Source organism: Hordeum vulgare, chromosome 5H (genome assembly GCF_904849725.1).
Source record: "Hordeum vulgare subsp. vulgare chromosome 5H, MorexV3_pseudomolecules_assembly, whole genome shotgun sequence".
NCBI classification, from domain to species: Eukaryota; Viridiplantae; Streptophyta; class Magnoliopsida; order Poales; family Poaceae; genus Hordeum; species Hordeum vulgare.
In genome coordinates, this window is record NC_058522.1 from 112,859,840 (window position 1) to 112,879,908 (window position 20,069).

A 20,069-nucleotide genomic window follows, 5' to 3' on the forward strand; every position below is an offset into this window, starting at 1 on the left:
CATCAGCAGCAAGTGGGTCTTTCGCCATAAGACCCGCTCAAATGGCACTCTTGAGCGCTACAAGGCTCGCTTGGTGGTCCGTGGTTTCCGTCAGCGAGCTGGTATCGACTTCACCGAGATGTTTGTGCCGGTTGTCAAACCAGGGACGATCCGCACCGTTCTCCAGTTAGCGGTCTCTCGTGGCTGGCCCGTTCATCAGATGGATGTCTCCAATGCCTTCCTTCATGGTCACCTTGCTGAGCAGGTTTACTGTGAGCAACCCACTGGTTTCATCGATGCCGCTCATCCCAGTCATGTGTGCTTGTTGTCTCGGTCTCTCTACGGCCTTAAGCAAGCTCCACGCGCTTGGTACCAGCGTATCGCAGGTTTTCTACACACACTGGCTTCTGTCTTACTCGCTCGGACGCCTCTTTGTTTGTTTTCCACCACGGCGACACGACTGCCTATTTGCTACTATATGTCGATGACATCATCCTCAGGGCTTCTTCCGCAACTCTTCTTCAAGAGATTACTATGCAGCTGCGTAACGAGTTTGTCATCAAGGATTTGGGTGCTCTTCATTACTTTCTTGGCATTGAGGTTGTTGGGCGACCTGACGGCTTCTTTCTCCATCAACAGAAGTATGTGCATGAGCTGCTTGAGCATGCTGGCATGCTCAACTATCATCCTGTCACTACTCCTATTGACATGAAGGCCAAGGTTTGTGCTTAGGAGGGTTCACTTGCGTCGGATGCTCCATTCCGTCGCTTCATTGTTGGTGCTCTTCACTATCTGACACTCACCAGACCAGACTTATAGTATGTTGTGCAACAGGTGTGCCTCCATATGCACGTCCCTCGTGATTCCCACTAGACCCTTGCGAAACAAATTCTCCGGTATATCCATGGCACGATGGCCCTCGGACTCACACTCACGGCGTATCCTTCTTTGGACCTGGTGGCATATTTTGATGTTGATTGGGCTGGTTGTCCTCATACACGATGCTCCACGTCCGGCTACTGCGGCTACCTTGGTCCTTCTCTCGTCTCATGGTCGTCCAAACGACAACCCACCGTCCCGCGCTCTAGTGCGGAGGCCTAGTACCGAGCAGTGGCTAGCGCAGTTGCCGAGTGTTCCTGGCTTCAACAGCTTCTACAAGAGTTGCATCATGGTGTCACCAAGGCCACGGTTGTCTACTGTGACAACGTCTCTGCCGTGTACCTTTCCGCCAACCCCGTTCATCATCGTCGGACGAAGCACATCGAGGTTGATATCCACTTTGTGCGTGAACAGGTCGCCCTTGGTCACATCCGGGTTCTTCATGTTCCGATCGCACAACAGTTCACCGATATGATGACTAAGGGACTGCCCACTTCCACCTTTGAGGAGTTTCGTTTCAGTCTCTGTGTCTCTCGCGACGCTTTGACTGCCGGGGGGAGGGGGGTTGAATATATATTTGTGCATGTATATTGTGCAATAGGCCCACCTCCTAGTTTCTTGTATAGTTGAGGTAGATGCCCATTTTGTACATATGTATATACGTGCCTAGTGAACTCAATCAATATTGAGTGTTGCACAACCCAAACCTAATTCTCTACATTTACCAAAACAGTGGTTCGTATTTTTTTAGGGGAATCCAGGTGCTTATATACTGCAATATTGCATCTCACAATCATTTGCGTAAACACGCCTAAACTAATTTATTTTTCATTTTCAGTTGAGCCAGATTATCTATTTTATTTATGTATGTTATGCAGGTCATTTTTTGTCAGACGCTTGACTGATTTGATATTGATGTTATAAGAGTATCATAAGATTTCCTATGACCATAGTGAAGGATGGATACATATAGGTACACATCCTTGACTCTTTTATATCTTCCGCTTCTTCATCCCATAGTTTCAAAAAGCACGGTACAAACGAAGATGCTTATAACACGCATACACACACTCATCTATCCTACGAGTACCTTCAAGAGACTAGACCGATAGATTTTAAGATTAACGAAATCGTCACATGTATCTTATAAAGTCTTATCATAAAAAATTGAATAAAAAACAGTAGCTTGCGGCCTACAATAAATAAAAAAATGTGCAAGTAACTTTACCAAACTTAAGACTTGAATCCGGATGAATTGATTTAGTCATACGCTTAATACATTTCTCTACCCAGTATTGAGTATTGCTTAAGGAGTCTCGACCCGTTGCTGAGAAACACATTCAGATGCAAGACTCGATTCAAGATCAAGCTTGGGGTCCAACATGTAACTCCATCAACAAGTATAGTTGGTGGTGTCAGTAGTCGTTGGTTTGCTTGAAGGAAAAGTACTTACAAAAAAACTGTCTCTCGTACGGCCCGAGCTGAAGCAGAAAACCGAGGGGCAAAAGCGACTTTGTATCCACACCCTCCCTCCAATTTAGCCGTTCCCCCCGCAAACCGCAGCAACGCCCTCCCGTTTCCTTCCTCTCCAGTCTCCAATCCCGGCGACTCCCCCTCCCTTCTGCAGACTGCAGCTCTCCTATCTCCCACGCGCGCGCCAGGAGCGCCCCGTGCTCCGATGGGATCGCCGGGGATGGCGACGGCGGCGGGCACGGCGGTGCTGGTCTACCTGGTGCTGTCGGGGCGGCTTTGCGGGGACGCCGACGGGGCAGCTGGCGGCAGGGGCGCCATGGAGGACGAGATGATAAGCTCCGCGGTTTCGGATGCCGCAGAAGCGAGGGAGCGGAGGCAGGAGGAGGCGCGGGGGAGGCGGCGTGCGCAGCGCGCGAGGCGCGGGCGTCGGTGGCCGGAGCGGGCCCCGGACGGCTGGGGCGAGGCGGTGGCGGGGGCCGCTCGGACCGTGCGGTTCGCCTACGGGCAGACGCTCGGCAAGTGGTCCCTCGGGGAGCTCGCCTTCGGGATCAACTACTACATGCGGCAGCAGGTACTCCGCCTCCGCGCGTGCTGATCACCATTCACCGGTGCTACAGTACCGTAACGCTCTCGTCACGCGGAGACCAGGATTGGTTTGCTTCCAGGAGATTTTTTTTTATTTCTTCTTTATTTGGTGCCTTGGTGAACTGGTGATGCGTACTAGGGAGGGGATTGGTTGCTTCCGTGGGATTCTTGGTGGTCAATATTGTCGCCGTCTCTTTGATCTTGTTTGGATTCATATTTAACATGGACAAGGGGAATATTATCTATCCACTTTCTGCTTTTGAGAAAACGGCTTCCTTATAGCTTGCAAGCAAAGGAAACGAAATATGCTCTTGCGTGAATTGATTAATTCCATACTTAGCAAGTTCTTTCTCATTCGGTATGTTTTCTTTTACAGCGTCGTTAGTTCCGAATTATTTTTTTATATATAGCTTACTTCCTTTATTTTTATACACAAGGCCATAAACCCATATTATAGGTACCGAAGCAAAAGTTAATATTTTCTAAGTAATGTTGCAAGACAGCTTGTCTCCTTATTTGTTGTGTAAATTAATGTGTATTTTTATCTGTCATGCACATGGCATGCATGCAAGGGATAATTAATGTCCTCATTTGTTAGTACTACCTCCCTCACGGTTTAGAAGGCACAGTTAAATTTACGTGCATTTTCACAATAGACAAGGTTTAAGGCGCATTGCATTTACTCCTTGCATCTAGTTAGTACTTCGTTGTACTACTTTTATATGCATGCATAGTGTGAATGCTATTTTTTAACTCATTTCACAACCAATCAATAACCACATAGGTTCTAGAGAATTTTCATGCACGCCTTCTAAACCATAACAGAGGAAGAGCTACGAGAAAAACACCATTAATGTTGCATCGATTAGTTTTAGTGGTCTTGTATTTCTGCAAATTGTAATTTTGATAGCGGCCTTGTATATATAAATGGAGGGAGTACCACATGTGCCTGGGTGAAAAATGAGGAGCATCGGAAGCAATCGCAGATGTTTCGTGATGTTTTATACTGTACTTGTGATTGTTGGGATTTGGTTTGTTCATCTCCTGTGAATCTTAAGATATATCCTAACATTTGTAGGAGGTTTTAAACTTTTACAGAGCCTAGTTTACAAGGTGGATGACTCAGTATTATGGGTTGTCATGCTTCACTTGCTCAATAGTAAGATAAAGGAAATTTTAGTTGGTTGATGCTGGGAACATATGATGATTATCACTAAAACTAACATGTTAGCAGATCAAATGCTATGCCTATTGATCCCTAGGAGACTTGCGTACCCCCTCGCGTCGCTCCCGCGAGCGACCGAGGGGCGAACCCTAGCCGCCGGGGCTAGTCCGCCGCCTCCAGCTCCCTCCCTCGCCGCCGCCGGTGTGCGCCGCCGATCCGGTCGGCGTAGGCGGTGGCGGAGATTTCCCTTCTCCTCGTTCGATGTCGTGTAGCGCGGGACGGCGGCTTCGGCGACGGCGTCATGCGGATCCAAGGCACGGCGGCGCAACAGCTCCCGGCGGCGGCGCGTGGCAGCGTGGGTGGAGATTGGCTGGGCATGGCGTGCCAGTCGGCTGGACGCGGCTAGAAGATGAAGGTGGGGCTGGGCGTGGCCGGAGGCGGTGCAGCGGCGGCGTTCAGCCCGGATCCGGTCTTGGCGGTGGCGACGGCGACGGCTAACCCGGATCCGACCATGGTGGTGGCGGCATCCCCTCCGCCGGGGATGACGGGCCAGGTGGTGGGTCTTTGTGACGGCACCGGTGACGGCAGATCTTGGGATCCCGTGACCGGGCTCGTCGTAGGATCCGGTACTGGCGGGGAGTCGGGGAGACATAGTTGCCGGTGAAAACCGAGCCGACGGCGAACGATGGCGCGTTCTGCACCGTTACCTTGATGAAGGCTTCGTCCTGTAGCTGCTGTCGATCCACTCATGCTGCTCTAGGGAGAACCCTAGGATCTGGTTTTCCAGATCGGATGATGGCGGCATTGCGGTGTCGTTCCTCTCTAGGGCGCATCGTTTGTGGAGCAACGCTGGAAGACACATGCAGGAGGTGGAGCGTCTTCGTCCTGCACGGAGCTTCGGTGGTGATGTCAGGTCATGCCTGGCCGACAGGTGCTACGCTTTGTCATTCCTGTTCGGCAGGTGCTACGCACGATAGATCTTACAGAGTCTTCGCATCTGGATGGACGAGTGCAGGAAGGTGGCGCCGTGGTGGCATCGACGGATGGCCGGACTGGCAAGGATGATGCGGATTTCTCTCCTGAAGATGGGTCAGCGGTTCGATGATGATGGCGGCTTCTAAAACATGTGCATATAGTGTACGCTTTAGGTCTGCTGCACTGGCTGTTAGTTCCGATACGTTATGTGGATGAATCGGCGACGACACCGATTTTAGATATGGGGAGTGAGAGCACTCCACATTATCGCGTTTTGTAGGTGTGAGTGGGGGCTTCGGGTGGCTTGATGTATGTTCTTGTCAGACCTTTGTTGAATAAGTAATAAAGATAACTATATGCATCGATTGATGCGGAGGCCAGGGGTCTTAACCTCCTTTTCTAAATAAATAAAAAATGGTATGCCTATTTCTTTGTTGGATTGATTTTTTGAAAAATCACCGCGGGGGAGGGGGGGGGGGGGTTCCCCAAGATTTGCAATCCATCGTTTGAGTGATTACAAAAGGGAATTACATAAGCACGTGTAAGCGTGAGGACAGGTAAATATATGCATCTTTCGTTGGATTGATGCTTTGCTAGTTGTGAATCATCTAGGAAAAAAAGTAGCTGCTAGTAAATGTATGCATCTTTCGTTGCTGGTGTGAAGCATCTAGGGAAGGAACAGACCATGGAGAAACCGACGTGAGCCAGTTGGTTCAGGATTTGGAAAAAACTGTATAAACAGTCTAATTCGCTGAAGCTGATTATGTTGCAGAAGGTCCAAGTGTTCTTCTCCTATGAAGAATTAATGATTTGTTGTTTCTCCCCTATTTTTGGTCACTTTTGGATCTCGATATTTGGTAGTGCTTCTTCGATTTTCCTATTTGGTTCACTTGAAGCATGCAATCCTTTCTTCTTTTTTTTGGAGGAGGAGAGCAGATAAAACTGATTTCCCTATTTTTAGTTTTCATTACATTGGGGCTACTAAGGTTTAGCTTTCCTCTTAAATCGAAATCCACCGTCTAAATAATATATTTGCTTATACTGCACGGAATAGAGCACTAACTCTGATAGCTACTATAATTATTTTAAGCTCCAGAGATCTAAAGAAAAGCAGTTTTTAGAGTTTAAGCTGAATACCTACTTTAAATAAATATATGCTAGGCACTTTTATCTGCTTGAGATATTTTACACTTGGAAGAATCAGAACAACGCACTATTTCTGTGTCGGTCTTCCCTTTTTAGCAGCTCATGTTGCTGAAGTAGTACATATGTTAACATCCATATGACGTACTGTTTTACTTTATCAGGGTAATCTGCAGCATGAGTATGCTGGGAGTGATTCTGTACGACTGGGAGGGCCTGGGGCAAGAGAGGAGCTGATTTCATTACTCGGATATATGAAGTTATGCATGTATTTCTCAAAGAAGCCATACAAAGTGTTTTTGGAATTTGGTGGGTTTGATCAGAGTGATGTTCTTATTAAGAAATCTAAGGCGAGGGTGCGTAAGTACCAACCAACACTCCATTGTTCACATTATGTACTCTGATGCGATTTTATTACATACTTGTTGAAGCGATAATTGTTCTGTCCCATTTAGTACAGTTCATAAATCAGGACAACTTGGTTGAAATTATCTGCTATTGTGCAGTTTCTGAAGCCTGCTTTCACAGTTGTCCGTGATAGAAGCTCCAAATGCTTTCTCCTTTTCATTCGGGGGGCTATTAGTATTAAGGAACGGTTAACAGCAGCAACTGGAGCAGACATTCCATTTCATCATGTTGTGGCTAAAGATGGCTGTGTATCCAACCTAGTGCTGGGGTATGCGCATTGTGGAATGGCTACAGCGGCTCGCTGGATTGCAAATCAGGCCATTCCTTGCCTCAGTAAGGCAGTAGAGAAATTCCCGGACCACAGAATTACGGTAATATATTTCAGTTTTCTGACTCTAGAGATGCTCTTTATTTTTTCTGCTTACAGAAAATTAAGCATTATGTATTGCCAAAAGAACATGCTCTTGAAAGATGATTGCCATTAGGCCGTATTTTTATTCTAAAAAAACCCACACAAAAACAGTGGTAATCATCAACGATTTGGCCATTACAATATGATGCAGATTATAGATTTCCTGATATCTCTACTTAGGACAGGGATGCACTGCCAAACAAGGCTTCTCTCCTTCTAGATTGACCTTGACACACCTTTCGGAATATATGAACTGCAACTTGTAGCAACCAAATATCCTGTTGAGGTAGGAAATTCTGGGCGTGCATCTTATTTAAAAACAGTGACGTATTCGGACAATTAAGATTCTCTTATCGACTTCTTAAGATTTTAGACAGGCACAAATTTCCTTAGATAAGCAGTGCATTTCTGGCTCATAAACTCTACACAAGTACCTAGTCAGTACTGGAAAAAACACTCGGCAATGTAATAACTTGAGCTAATGAATATGATAACATGCTTTGGATACCTAGTAAACCTGAATCGTTTTTTCTCCCGACGTATACTTACAAAATTATTTTAGTATATTTAAAGCCTATTTTAGTTTACAGGTCGGCAGTGCATTTCTATCGAAGCCTATATGAACTGCAACTTGTAACAACCAAATACAAATGATCGTTTGAAAATAAAATAATTGTGTTCTAAGATCTATCAAACCTACAAACAATATAACTTTCTTTTTTTAAAAGCAAACTAGATAATTTTTTTTCTTTATGCATCTTCCATCTATTTTTCTTTTCTGGCAGTTCCAGCTAACCGAGTTTTATCAAAATATATGATGCCTGATGCTTGTGCACTGCATCTCGACTTCTAGACCTTTTTATAGTTATATTTGCTAACTCAATCTTGTTATTCCAGATAATTGGGCATTCAATGGGTGCCAGTATCGCTGCATTACTGACATACATTCTGCGTGAGAATGACAGGTTATTATCATCTACATGTATTGCATTTGGACCAGGTATGCCTTGTAACCCCAAGGGTATAAAAGTTTTGCTATCAAATACTACTATATATGTTAATAGTAAAACATTTCATTTCCATTTATTAATTTTCCCTCACTAAAAAGCTTTATCGGCTCCTTACACAAATATAGTAACTTCTAATGGTAGGTGTCTTATGTTCATATTTTAGCGTTTGTAGGGATATGGCCTGCAATTCATTTTTAGAGAAAAGAAACTATCTGGCGTTAATCATGTAGTGATAACCAAACGGTGGCAAAAAAGAACAATGATTTCACATGTATGCTTAATGATGATGACAATCGTTGTTTTAGGATAGCCTTTGATTTATATATCTAAGGACTATGAGTAGATAACCAAAAGAAAATTAACTCTGGATTGAAGTATGAGCTTTCAACATCTGCAAGGAACTCATTGTTCTTTGTTGATGCTGCAAACTTGTGATCTCCACACATAGTAGGTGTGAGATATTAACACTTCTACTGCTACTTTCCAGCTGCTTGCATGACATGGGACTTGGCTGAGTCGGGTAAAGACTTCATTACTACCATTGTCAATAGGAATGATGTAGTTCCATCTCTTGGTAGAGTTTCGACTGCCAAACTCCATACAGAGGTACCTCTCAGCACGATAGTCAAAGTGGGAAAGCATGAAGTAAATATTCCTGTAAACTTTTTTGCCTAGTCAAACATATCATATATTTATTGTTGGAGTCAAATATGGCAGGTGATGGCATCATCATGGGTGCATGAACTTCGTGAACAAATTCAACAGACTAGATTCTTAGGTTTCGTCAATCGCTCTGTGAGCTTCGTGCGATCTCATGTACCCTTCATATCTGATCCAAAATCTAAGGTTGTAGATGTCGATATGCTGCAGTCTCCCGCTTCTGAGGTATATAATAAACATATTGCTGCAAGAACTAGTTCTTGAAACAGGTGGACGTTGCTGTTACTTACTGTATTATTTGCCATAATATGACTTGAATTTGCCAGGCTGAGGCCACATCTTCAGAAGATGCCCATTGTGGGGTGAAGAAACGCTCTTCTCTTGTTTGCTGGTCATGCTCTTCTGCGCAGAAGCAATCTATTGACCCTGCAAAACGTACTCGGGACATGACAAATCAAACTGATATTGATGTGAAAACTGAAAAAAACGACACTGAAGCGGCTGATGCAGGGTTAGTCTCAATTTATTTTGGGGAGTTAAACCTTCATACGTCGGATAATGAAGATACCGACAAAGAGGATATCAAATCACCTCTGAAATCACCTCTGAAAGGTTCAAGTGAAGGCCTGGTCAAGCAAATGGAGCTGTCACCGTCAAGCCCTTCTGAAGATTCCCTCCAGCTATACCCTCCAGGAAGAATACTGCACATGGTTGCATTGCCAGCTGGAGAGGAACCCAACACCAGTGAGCAAGGTAGGCGGGAGGAGGTTGTCACCCTGTACGAGACACCTCGACATCTCTACAGCAAGATTCGTCTGGGGAGGTCTATGGTAGGGGAACATTACATGCCCAAGTACATCAGGACAATGGAGCTGTTGATTGAGAAGCTTGCGAAGGAGGACATGGACAGTGACCAACTTGACTTGTTGTAGTAGTGACTGATCACTGATGTACAGAATAGTTGTTGTACAGATCATGGAAAGAGAGTGCATCTGCTTCTGTTTGCTGTTGCTTGCACCTTAGCATCCAGAAGCTGTATAATCCTTAGTTGACTTTGTTCGGTTGATCTGCCATTGACTGGATCAGCTCAAAGAGCAGAAGCCTAGTGATGATTTCAGTAATTCAGCAGTGTTGTTGGTTTTGGCTGTGAATATTCATCTACAAGTTAGATTGGTTAACCCATGATTTGGAAGATCTTAACCGTTTGTTCAGAAGGTATTTGGTTCTGAAGCTGTTTAATATCCATCATTTTGTCTCAATCTGTTTTGGATCTTATTTTTCTGTGTTCGATGGCTGTTCATCACGTGTGATGCATTTCGTACTGTCTGCTTTCTTTAGCTGGATTTCTGTAATCATTGTATTCATCATATATGTACAATTTGGTTGAATAGCTATTTAGAAGCGTTGTGTCGTTATTCAATCAATCCTGCTCCCTCCGTTCCTAAATACAAGTCTTTTTAGAGATTTTACTAGGAGACTACATACGGAGCAAAATGAGCGAATCTACACTCTAAAATATGTCTATATACATCCGTCTGTAGTCCTTTAGTGGAACCTTTAAAAAGACTTATATTTAAGATTGGAGGGAGTATATATCTAAGTGATCCCTTCTAAAGGCAAATGCAAGCTATTGACATCATCAAGTGCATGCAACCCTTTCACTTTCCACTTTTCACAGCATGCAAGTCCTTCACATCATCAAAAAATAATTGAACTTGTAGTTGAGCAAAAAATAATTGAATTTGTATGTCACAATCCAATATAACATTTGCACTGCATGTTCACTTAAATAATTGAACTTGTAAGTGAACCCTTCTAAATGCAAATGCAAGCTATTGACATCAAGTGCATGCGGTGAAATACAAGTTCACTTGACATCAAGCTATTTAGAAGTGTTGTGTGGTTAAACTATTTTTATTTTTCAGCAAAAGATAATTGAACTTGTATGTCAGAATGCAATATAACATGCATCCACCCTCTATTACCTATAGGTTTGCTATCATTCATATGAAGAAAATGTGGTGCGGGTATTATTCTCATATATTCTAATTTTCCTTTTTGATAATCTCATAGTAGGGCATTTTAGAGGACGAGCTCCATGGAGCTTGTTATTTAAAAAAATAAAAATAAAATTTTTTGGTTGCAAAGAATAATGAAAAAATATACACGTATATAAGGATGTAATGTACTACCTCTGTTCCTAAATATAAGTCTTTAAAAAGGTTTTATTAGTGGACTACGTACGGATGTATATAGACATACTTTAGAGTGTAGATTCACTCATTTTGCTCTGTTGGTAGACTCCTAGTGAAATATCTTAAAAGAATTATATTTAGGAACGGAGGGAGTATGTCTTATTATTAAAGGGAGTCTGTAATGGTTTTGTTTGTTTAGCACACAACCATTAATGCCCGAAAACCATCAGAGTTACCTATCGCCCATCCACAATTGCATGTAACCAATTAGCCAGGTAGTTAATTACACATTTTTATTAGCAAATAACTAATTTATAAAAAGTATCATCAAGCATTGGACGGGATGAGCATGCTTATTATCGAGAGTATAGTATCATTCTTTGGATTTAAGGGTCAATATTAATTATGAAAAATATCAGCAAGCATTGAACGGGGGATCATGTTAATTACGTAGTGTGTCATATTCTTTGGACGGGGACCATTTTTGTTGACGTAGAAACTTGTGTACGTATCTCCACTATTTAGTTCCTAAAGATAGAAGGGATTAATACGCGGATGCAGTATGAGATAATTTACTTACTGAATAATCTCACAGCCTTAATTTTGTTAAGATAAGAAATAATACTGTTAGGATATTGCAAATCATCTCGGGATCTCTGTATGTATGAGCCGGGAGCTTTCTATATAGCTGGCCAAGCTACGGTAATCATTCCATCTTCATCACATCAAAGCTTCTCCTGAACTACCTTGCTTGTTCTTAGCTTCAGCCATGGCCTTCAAGGCCTGCATCCTGATCCTGCTCTTCCTTGCTGCTCTTCTCCATACAGGTATGCAAGAACAATACTGTAAAACTTGTTCTCCGTCGCAGCTTAATCTCATCGATCCTTGGATCTTGCGTACCGTTGATGTGTCCACAGGCCATGCTGGTGGCGACCCTGGGCCGTGCAGCCTGGAGGACATCCGCGTCTCATCGGCGTTGACGGGGCGGCTGGTCCTGAATGTGCCGGAGCACAGCGTGACGGTGGAGAACGCGTGCAAGTGCCCGCAGAGGGGCGTGGTGATGTTCTGCAACCTCGGTGAGGTGAAAGCGGTGATCTCGGACACGACCAAGCTCCGCCTGCTGAACCGGGAGCAAGGGCAGTGCCTCATCAACAGCGGCTGGCCGATCTTCAACGGCAAGCCGATAACATTCACCTACGCCTCGAAAACGCCTCTCGAGTTCACCCTCGAAAACGCCTCGCCGGAGTGTCGGGCGTGATCGTAGCCTTTTTTTTTAGGCAAACACACGTAGCTTTGTTACTCGGAAGTAAGAATGTTTACTGGTGCAGAAATAGGGCCATGGGGATGATCAAGCCAAATATGGCGTCCTATACCCAAAAACGATGTTTTGCTTTGCAAGGCTATGCGCGCTCATGAATAAAAGGACAGTTATCAAACGACGATTTCCGCTTGTTGATCTCTCTGATGAGTGCTTCATAAGCACCCTGAAATCTCACAAGCAGTCAGAAGCAATCTCTACCTTCCCGAGATCCAGATATTTGGCTAGTGTCAAGCCTTCCGACACGCCAGAGCTTCTAAGCAAGATGGATCCTGGATATTTTTGACAACAACTACCGATGCACCAACAAAGTGGCGGCAAAAACAAAATTCGCTATATATTGATTTTTAGTGGAAAAAAAATAGGTCTAATACATAGATATATACACAAGTTTTTCTTAAGCTGGGGCCACCGCCCAGGTTGGCCCCATAAAGCTCCGCCGCTGCACCTATTGCCAGATCTAGGAGGTGGACAGGATGGTCCATGAGATTTTCATATAGGCTATATATATCATAAAAAAATAATTAAAAATGGTATATTTCTATGAAGAATTACATTATTGGACCACCATGTCATGTTGAGCTGGATCCACTATTGACTGCATCCATATATTAGTAATGGACCCCATTATAAAGCGGCGCCGCATCCGGGCGTTGTCGTGCGGCGGCTATGCATGCATGTCGTTATCGTGCATTGTTAAAAAGGCTGAAAGTCTCTCTAATGTTTGAAATTTAAAAAGTTTTATCTTTAAAATCGTTAATTCAATCGATGATCTGTTTTCACCATTGGCTTTGTTGCGACAAGATCTTCAAAACTAGATCCCATGCCGACATGTTTCGACAAACTTTTTTTTCCTTCCGTAATTGCCACATTGTTCCACTCACTTGCTATATTATTAACCACTTACTTGCCCAATAAAAATAACTTAATTGCCATATTTTGTGATGTCGTTTCATGTAAAGATTGTCGATGCTTATAAATGCAGTCCCTAATTTTTTTTATGTGCTTGTCATTTTTATTCTACTAAGTTGTCATGTGGTCTCATAAAGCTTGTAGGTGTTTATAGAATCACAGTTGCCACATATATTTTTTGTGCTTGTCATTTTAATCCTATCTCGTTATCATATCATCTCATACAACTTGTTAGTCATTTAAAAAAATAGTTGTCACAGTCTTTACTGTATTTATCTGTTGAATTCTATCCTCGATTGTTATGTTGTGTCGTAATAAAAGGACATTTGATTGTTTTGAAACGTAGTTGTGGTAGTGTTTTGTTGTGTTGGTCAGTTAAATTCTACTCAAATCTCATATAAGCTTGTCAGTTGTTATAAACACTATAGTTGTCATATTATTTTGCAACGCTTGCCACTTAAATTATAACTAGTGGCCAGTTATTTTATAACGTTCATGCACCGCCGCCACCTCATTACCACGAGTATTCTATGTAGTGAAGAAAAGTAAACCAAGCATGCATGCATTACTCATTTCAGATGTATGTGTGAGAGAGAGAAAGAGTAGGATGTGGTAGTAAAAAAAAGCACCAGGACAAGCAATGCGCATGCCAGACAGCATCACCTCACGTCACTGTATCATGCAAAAGCAAACAACTCCGTGTAGTATAAGCCCTCATGACAATAGCTCTCCTGTAGCGAAATAGTGTTGCACTATGCGACGCACTGTAGCATTACTGTGATAGAATACGACGCGCACGATCGCGCCGCACGCGAAGGCCGCTGTGCGGCGTCGTAACTTAGATTTTCCCATTAGTAATATCCCTGCAGGGCAAAACAAAACCTCTATATGTTGATTTTTAGTGGAAAAATTGGTATAATACATAGATATATACACAAGTTTTTATTTGAGCTCGGAGGCCGCCACCCAGGTTGGCCCATGAAGCTTCGCCACTGCACCCACATATTAGTAATATTCCTGTAAAATATCATTGTCGCAGCCGGAATATCCTATTTGCCGCTCGTTGCGTCAAGCAGTCGGCGCTTCGCACAGGCGAGCGTCCGAGGAGCGACGCAACGGGCTGGCCCATATAACTGTCCGAGCGTTCTAGTTATGGAAACCTTCTAGAGGTTCCAACCGGTTCTTTTAGTTTTGGAAAACTTTTAGAAGGTTCTCTGAATCGTTTTTTTTCTTTTTTCATTTTCCTTTCAGTTTCTGTTTTAAAAAATGTTCTTGATTTTCAAAAAATGTTCTTCAAATTTGAAAAATGTTCTTGCTTTTTATAAAATCGATCTGAATTTTCAAAGAATATTCTGGAATTTGAAAAAATATTCTTGATTTTCAAAAAAATATTCTGGAATTTGAAAAATTGTTCCGGAATTTTGAAAAAATGTTCGGGAATCTGAAAAACTGTTCGAAAATTTGAAAAAATGTTCAGGAATTTTTATCTAAATATTTTGGATTTTTCAAAAAAATGTTCTAAAATTTTAAAAAATGTTCTGAAATCTTTATCTAAATGTTTTGGACATTTTTTTATTAGTGGGACGGCCAGTCGCGATTCCCCCGTGCGTCCGCGCGCTGCTGGATGCAAAGAGCGTCCAATAGGACCTCCCGTCGCAGCCCTTGCGCCTGCTCAGGCATGATCCAACTGGGGTGGAAGCCATTTATTGGCAGTCTCATGTGTGATTCTGGGCTTGGAAACAATCAGCTTCTCCAGCGCATGTGCCTATGTCAAATATATTTTAATGAATTGGTGCATCGAAGATTTTTTTTTAGAAAAGGAGGATGACCCCCGGCCTCTGCATCAGGGAGATACATGCGGCCATTTTATTGATTATTCTCGAGGACCTTACAAAGTATTACAACAATATGTCTGAATCTGCCATCTTCGCAACATCTGTCGCTACTCCTATCCATATGATGAAGGGGTGCTAGCTGGGCCACATACCCATATCACTTACCTAAGCTTAACATCAAAAGTCGGAAGCCCCAGCAGATCCGGTCAAGCCATCTGCCACATACCGGGTCTAGGGGACAAAACCGATCTGACGCACTCGTGTGCTATCGCCGCCATCTTCCACCGGTCCGTCTTTAGAGCAAATATTGAGACTTCTACCTTGTGTAGCCACTCTGCCATTGACATCACCATGACGCCAGATAGCTACCTCCTCCTGCGCGAGTCCATCTCCACGCATCGGACGCCGAGTCCCCACAGCGCCATGCCGCCGATATCCGCCGCCATCAATGTGTGATATGAAGCACCGCTCCACCATTCCTCCAGCCAGCACTTGCTCCAAAATGATGCCCCCAGGAGGGAGGGCGACAAAACGCCATCATCGTCCGATCCAGGAAGACACAGATCTAGGGTTTCCCCCGGAGCATCCAGAGCCTGATGACGCAAACAACAATGCCGTTGCTCCACCAGACGAGCGCCGCCGACGTCACATCCTCCAAGATGTAGCAGGCCAAAATGCGCCGACATCGAACCGCCGCCATGTAATGCCCCAAGTGTAGAACCTACCCTTTTTGGACCTACTTCATGTGGGACCACCTTGTCAGAGATTATGATGTTTAAGTTGATACCATGATTTCATGTGTGTTCCTTACTATTTCCTTCTCATGCATGCATGCATAGCATATCATTGCATGCCCTTATCTTGAGTTGTTGCACTATGATTTCTTGTGGTGTTAGTAATAAATGTAGGTGGTGATCTTGTGGTTAGCTACCTTGTGATTTCATGTGTTGATGTCATGTGATGATGGTGTGTGGAGTGTAGGAGTGGTTGCTTGGGATTTTCAAAGCTCATTGCAAATTTCAAACCCTTTCACTTTCCTATTATCTCATGTTCAAAATTCCATCTTCACAAGAGTTGTTTTAAAATGTCTTGTGTTTAGGGGTTATTCTGGGGATGATGATGTAATGATGTGGAGTTTTATTTTTGGTCTTGAGGGTGTATATAAATCACAAAACAGTATAATTAATTGCTGTTTTGTATTTATTTAAATGCCCCATAAATTCCTTTTGCATTTTATTTTAAAAGCTTAGGTATTTTTAGGCCCACCGACATTTTTGTTTTGATTTTATAATCAGCATTAGTCCTGAGGGTTTCTTTTCTTTCTCTGTTTTTTTACCTATTTGGAAATAATCTCCAGGGTAGTTTTCTTGTTTTCCTTCTCTGGTGGGCTCCCTCCCACCAAGAGAGGCCCAGTATCTCTCCTAGGCCCATACCCCTTCGAGCAGTGTAGCAGCCCACGCGAGACACCTCTTCTTCCTCCCGACGTCATGCACGTACGAACGCAGCTCCACCTCCCGATCGCCTCCCCTTGATCCTGTGGCTCCAGCGTCTCCCCCGAGGTGATATAAGGTGGAGGGAACCCTCCTCCTCCCCTAGGGTTCCCTCTCCTTCTCCCCAGCGCCGCCACCTCCCTCCTTTCTCCTCTTTCGTCTCTGGTAAGTCTCCTGTAGACAGTAGCAGAGAGAAGCAGAGGAGCTCCGCCGCGTCTACGCCGTCCTCCCGTCGTCTCCGGCGCCGGTGGCCATGTCCACGGGCTCGGGGAGATTCCCCGCGACCCATTCCCACCAGCGTTGAGGATGAGGGGTGACCACAACGACGGCCAGGAGCGCGCCATCGCCTCGGCCCCGGAGTTCCCGTCGTCCTCCTCTACTTCGTTGGCAGCAGCGAACCGCCGACGTCTTCCTCCGCTGCGGCTACTCCTTCGAGCAGGTGGTTTCTTCCTTTCCTTCCCGAGGTGAGGCATCTCTCCTCTCTCCTTCCTCCTCGCTAGGATCGGCCGGTAGATCGCCGGAGCCTCTCTGTTATATAGGTAGATCGGTCAGGACGTGGTGGTGTTCGGTTTTGCATGCGCACGTTCGCAGGGGTACAAGAGAGGGGCTTCCTCCCCCCTCGAAGCCTGAGGTTATTCCTCCTTTGTAGCGTGGTAGTAGTTGCTCAGCAGAGAACGCCGGTGATCTTCCCTGCCGCTGTGCTTCTCTGTCGAAGCAACAACAGCTTTGGTGTATTCGTGTGCTTGTCGGTTCCCTGTAGGTGCGGGTTGCAGGAGAGTAGAGGTAGCAGGGGCTTCCTCCCCCCTCGTAGCGCCGTCCCGGACCGGTAGGTTCCTTCAGTGGAGCAGCAGCAGCAGCACGGCGAGGTGTTGGTGTCCCTTCCCTGTCGCCGGCACGTCTCTGTGCGTGCAGGGCAGAGCTGCGGTAGGGGTAGTATACCTTGTTCGCGTGCCCTCCTCTGTCATTTATCACGTTCGTAGCGCACTGGTAGAGAGCCCCGTGATTTACCGAGAGGTGCAGGGATCGAGTCCCAAGTGGTGCACCTCCTTCCTTTTTGGGTTTTCTTTTCTCTGTCGAAGCAGCAGTAGGGAGGGGTTAACCTGCTCTGTTCCTCTCTCTCTCTGTCAAAACTATGCCAGTAGAAGAGTGGTAGAATGCAGTGTGGTGCACTAGGTGGTGCAGGGTTCGAATCCCTTCCAGCCCCCTTTTGCCATTTTCTTCCTTCTTCCTTCTTTTTGTTTTCATTGCTATTCTTTGCTACTTCTTGCGCCTAAATAATGGGCATTACAAGGAGTGCAATTATTTTTTCCTTCCTGCAATGCATTAGAGGTGTGAGTATGTGTGCACATGGTGGTGTGTAGGTGTGTGCAAGTATCAGGTTGTGTGAGCACCTTGTGAGTGAATGGCACCATGAGATGGTGCATAAGTAGATTCATGTGCTAGTATAATCTTGTGCTTTCAAGCTTAGTGGAGTGCATGTAGGTGTTGCTTCCAAGTTTACTTGTTTAGTAGATTTTACCTTCATGTTATACTTTGGTTCAAGTGTTTGTGAAGTGTGTGTGATGACTAGAGTCTCATATGTAAGTGCATCTTATGGGGGTTATGAGGTGTGTATGGTGGCCATGTGATGCAAGCTAGGATTAGCAGGTGTACGTATGTGATTTGATCTTGAGCAAGATGTGCTTATGGATGATGTGGAGTATATGTGGGTGTGTGGAACTTCCCCACCTTTGCAAAACTACGCACCTTCACATGTCTATATGTGAGAGGGCATGGTGTTTGTGTGTGGGGATAGTTTGGTAGAGGTGCTTGTGATGTTGATGTGCCTGACACAAACATGGGGTTCAAACCCCCATGTCACTTTGTCATTGTGCACATGAACCCTACCTTTGTAGTTGTCGTCTTAGAAGGGTACTTTATGGAGTTGCATATTCAGATTTGTAGCAAGTTTGATCTTTGATTCCATGGAATAGGTGGAGCCCAAGGGCATGAGTTTTTGTGTGTTAGTAGTAGGGGTTTTGCTCTACACCATAGTGGTGTCAATTACCTCTTGGTGTTATATGTGTGCAAACTATGCCTAGACAAAGTGGGCATCAGGCTGAAAATTCCAGATTAGTGAAATCTGAAATTTCACCAAGTCTGGGATTCTGGAAACATTTTCTCCCCCTATAGATGAGGATGTGTTGGTCATTCTGTTGAGATATAGCCTTAGTTCAGTGCTAGGATTTTGAACCTGGTAAGTTTGTGTAGCTCCCTATCAAATTTCAAATCATTTGTAGTCCAGTAGGTTGTGTTTTGATTGCTGTCAAAAAGCTTCAGAACAGAGCCAGAAACTCAGGTGCAGGAATTTTCACTAAGTCCCCGAGATCTGATGGTTTTGGGAAAGTTTGTGGCCTTGCATCTTCTAGAGTTTAATTCCTTTTGCTGTGATTCCTGCTGGTGCTTGTAGTGTTCTTGGTGGACAACAGCCACATATATTATTTGTCATGTTTGGAGGCCTGTATCTATGTTGCATGTAGCTCCCAAATAGCTAAGATGCAGATTATGGCAGATTATGTAGTTTTGTCATTTTGATCAAAGTGTGTGCTTAATTGATGTTGTGGTGTTCTACCTTGCTCCAATCCATTCATGTTGGGTTGTTACATGTCTTGGCAACCTGGGAATACCAGATTTGTGCCAATTGTGAGTGAGGTGTTGAATCTTCCACGTAGAGCTTCATATCTTGTTCCGTTGATTCCCGTTGATCCGTAGCTCCGTTTGCAATGTTCTTTATATGGTTTTGCACCGTTTTCACGAGCCGCATCTGTTCATGTCATTCTCATGCATGTCAAAATAGCTTAGTGTATAGTTCTGTCCAGAAACTTGCAGTAGTTTATTTTTGCTTGTGCTAGTGATAGAAATAGTGGTGCATGCTCAATTTTCATCTCATGCATCATGTGATTGTTGCATCTTGTGGTGCTTCTGTTCATTGGCTGTTATTCTTATGTTGGGTAGCACCGGGAGCTGAGAACGAATACGTGGAGTCAGGAGAGTACGTGCAGGACGAACCAGAACCATTCCAAGCTGAGGATATCACAGGCAAGATGATATGACCTTGATTCCATCTCTAGACTTGTTATGTTAGTTCCGTTTCCATGTCATAATGCTCGCTGCCTACCACTGAAATTAAATTGCCTCTTCATATGCCATGAGACCAAACACCGTACTCCTTCCTAGCAAACTTGTATGGCTAAGTAGGCTTGCTCAGCTACTAATGTTAGCGTTGCTAGTTGCAGGTGTTTTTGACTCATGTGATAACATGAGCTTGATATCATTATATTAAATTATGTTATTTATTTAATGCACCTATATACTTGGTAAATGACGGGAGGCCCAGCCTTTTGCCGGGTGCTTTGTTCCGTTATTGCCGCCTTAGTTACCGGCTACCGGTGTTTGATTCCATAATGATCGCTCCTAACACGTTAGGGGTTGTTATGGGGACCCCCTTGATAAATCACGTAGTGCTAAGGCTTGTCCGGCAGGACCCAACATTGGTGTTAATTTGCTAATCACTTAATAATAAACTTCATAGGGAATAGCTACCCCGAGGATTCTAATCAACAACCCGGGTCAGTGCTCCTCATGAGTGTT

The 20,069-nt window shown here is 44.3% G+C and overlaps 2 protein-coding genes across 4 annotated transcripts; both read left to right on the top strand.

The window, feature by feature from the left end:
* The first annotated feature begins 2,394 nt into the window (after nucleotides 1-2,394).
* LOC123398008 lies at nucleotides 2,395-9,948 on the top strand. The gene is made up of 7 exons (XM_045092517.1): nucleotides 2,395-2,902; nucleotides 6,364-6,555; nucleotides 6,706-6,978; nucleotides 7,917-8,019; nucleotides 8,517-8,635; nucleotides 8,747-8,914; nucleotides 9,016-9,948. Exons 1-7 carry the CDS (start codon nucleotides 2,537-2,539, stop codon nucleotides 9,619-9,621), a joined length of 1,827 nt encoding a protein of 608 aa, XP_044948452.1. The 5' UTR covers nucleotides 2,395-2,536; the 3' UTR covers nucleotides 9,622-9,948.
* LOC123398009 (TPD1 protein homolog 1-like) lies at nucleotides 9,815-12,323 on the top strand. 3 transcript variants are annotated; one of them, XM_045092520.1, is made up of 3 exons: nucleotides 9,815-9,904; nucleotides 11,646-11,711; nucleotides 11,802-12,323. In XM_045092520.1, the coding sequence occupies exons 1-3, from the start codon at nucleotides 9,871-9,873 to the stop codon at nucleotides 12,140-12,142; spliced, it is 441 nt and encodes a 146-aa protein (XP_044948455.1). In that variant the 5' UTR covers nucleotides 9,815-9,870; the 3' UTR covers nucleotides 12,143-12,323. The 3 variants fall into 3 exon arrangements, with proteins under 3 accessions (XP_044948455.1, XP_044948453.1, XP_044948454.1); XM_045092518.1 differs by having other exon boundaries at nucleotides 11,646-12,323; XM_045092519.1 differs by lacking the exon at nucleotides 11,646-11,711 and having other exon boundaries at nucleotides 9,820-9,904; nucleotides 11,712-12,323.
* Nucleotides 12,324-20,069: the final 7,746 nt, after the last annotated feature.

What these genes read in the sequence shown, in the direction of transcription:
- LOC123398008 (XM_045092517.1), top strand. Translation starts at nt 2,537, where the DNA reads ATGGGATCGCCGGGGATGGCGACGGCGGCGGGCACGGCGGTGCTGGTC. An exon ending in TCCCGGACCACAGAATTACG is followed by an intron (nt 6,979 to 7,916) that starts GTAATATATTTC and finishes TTGTTATTCCAG; the next exon opens with ATAATTGGGCATTCAATGGG. An exon ending in ATGTATTGCATTTGGACCAG is followed by an intron (nt 8,020 to 8,516) that starts GTATGCCTTGTA and finishes GCTACTTTCCAG; the next exon opens with CTGCTTGCATGACATGGGAC.
- LOC123398009 (XM_045092518.1), top strand. Translation starts at nt 9,871, where the DNA reads ATGATTTGGAAGATCTTAACCGTTTGTTCAGAAG. An exon ending in CTTAACCGTTTGTTCAGAAG is followed by an intron (nt 9,905 to 11,645) that starts GTATTTGGTTCT and finishes GCTTGTTCTTAG; the next exon opens with CTTCAGCCATGGCCTTCAAG.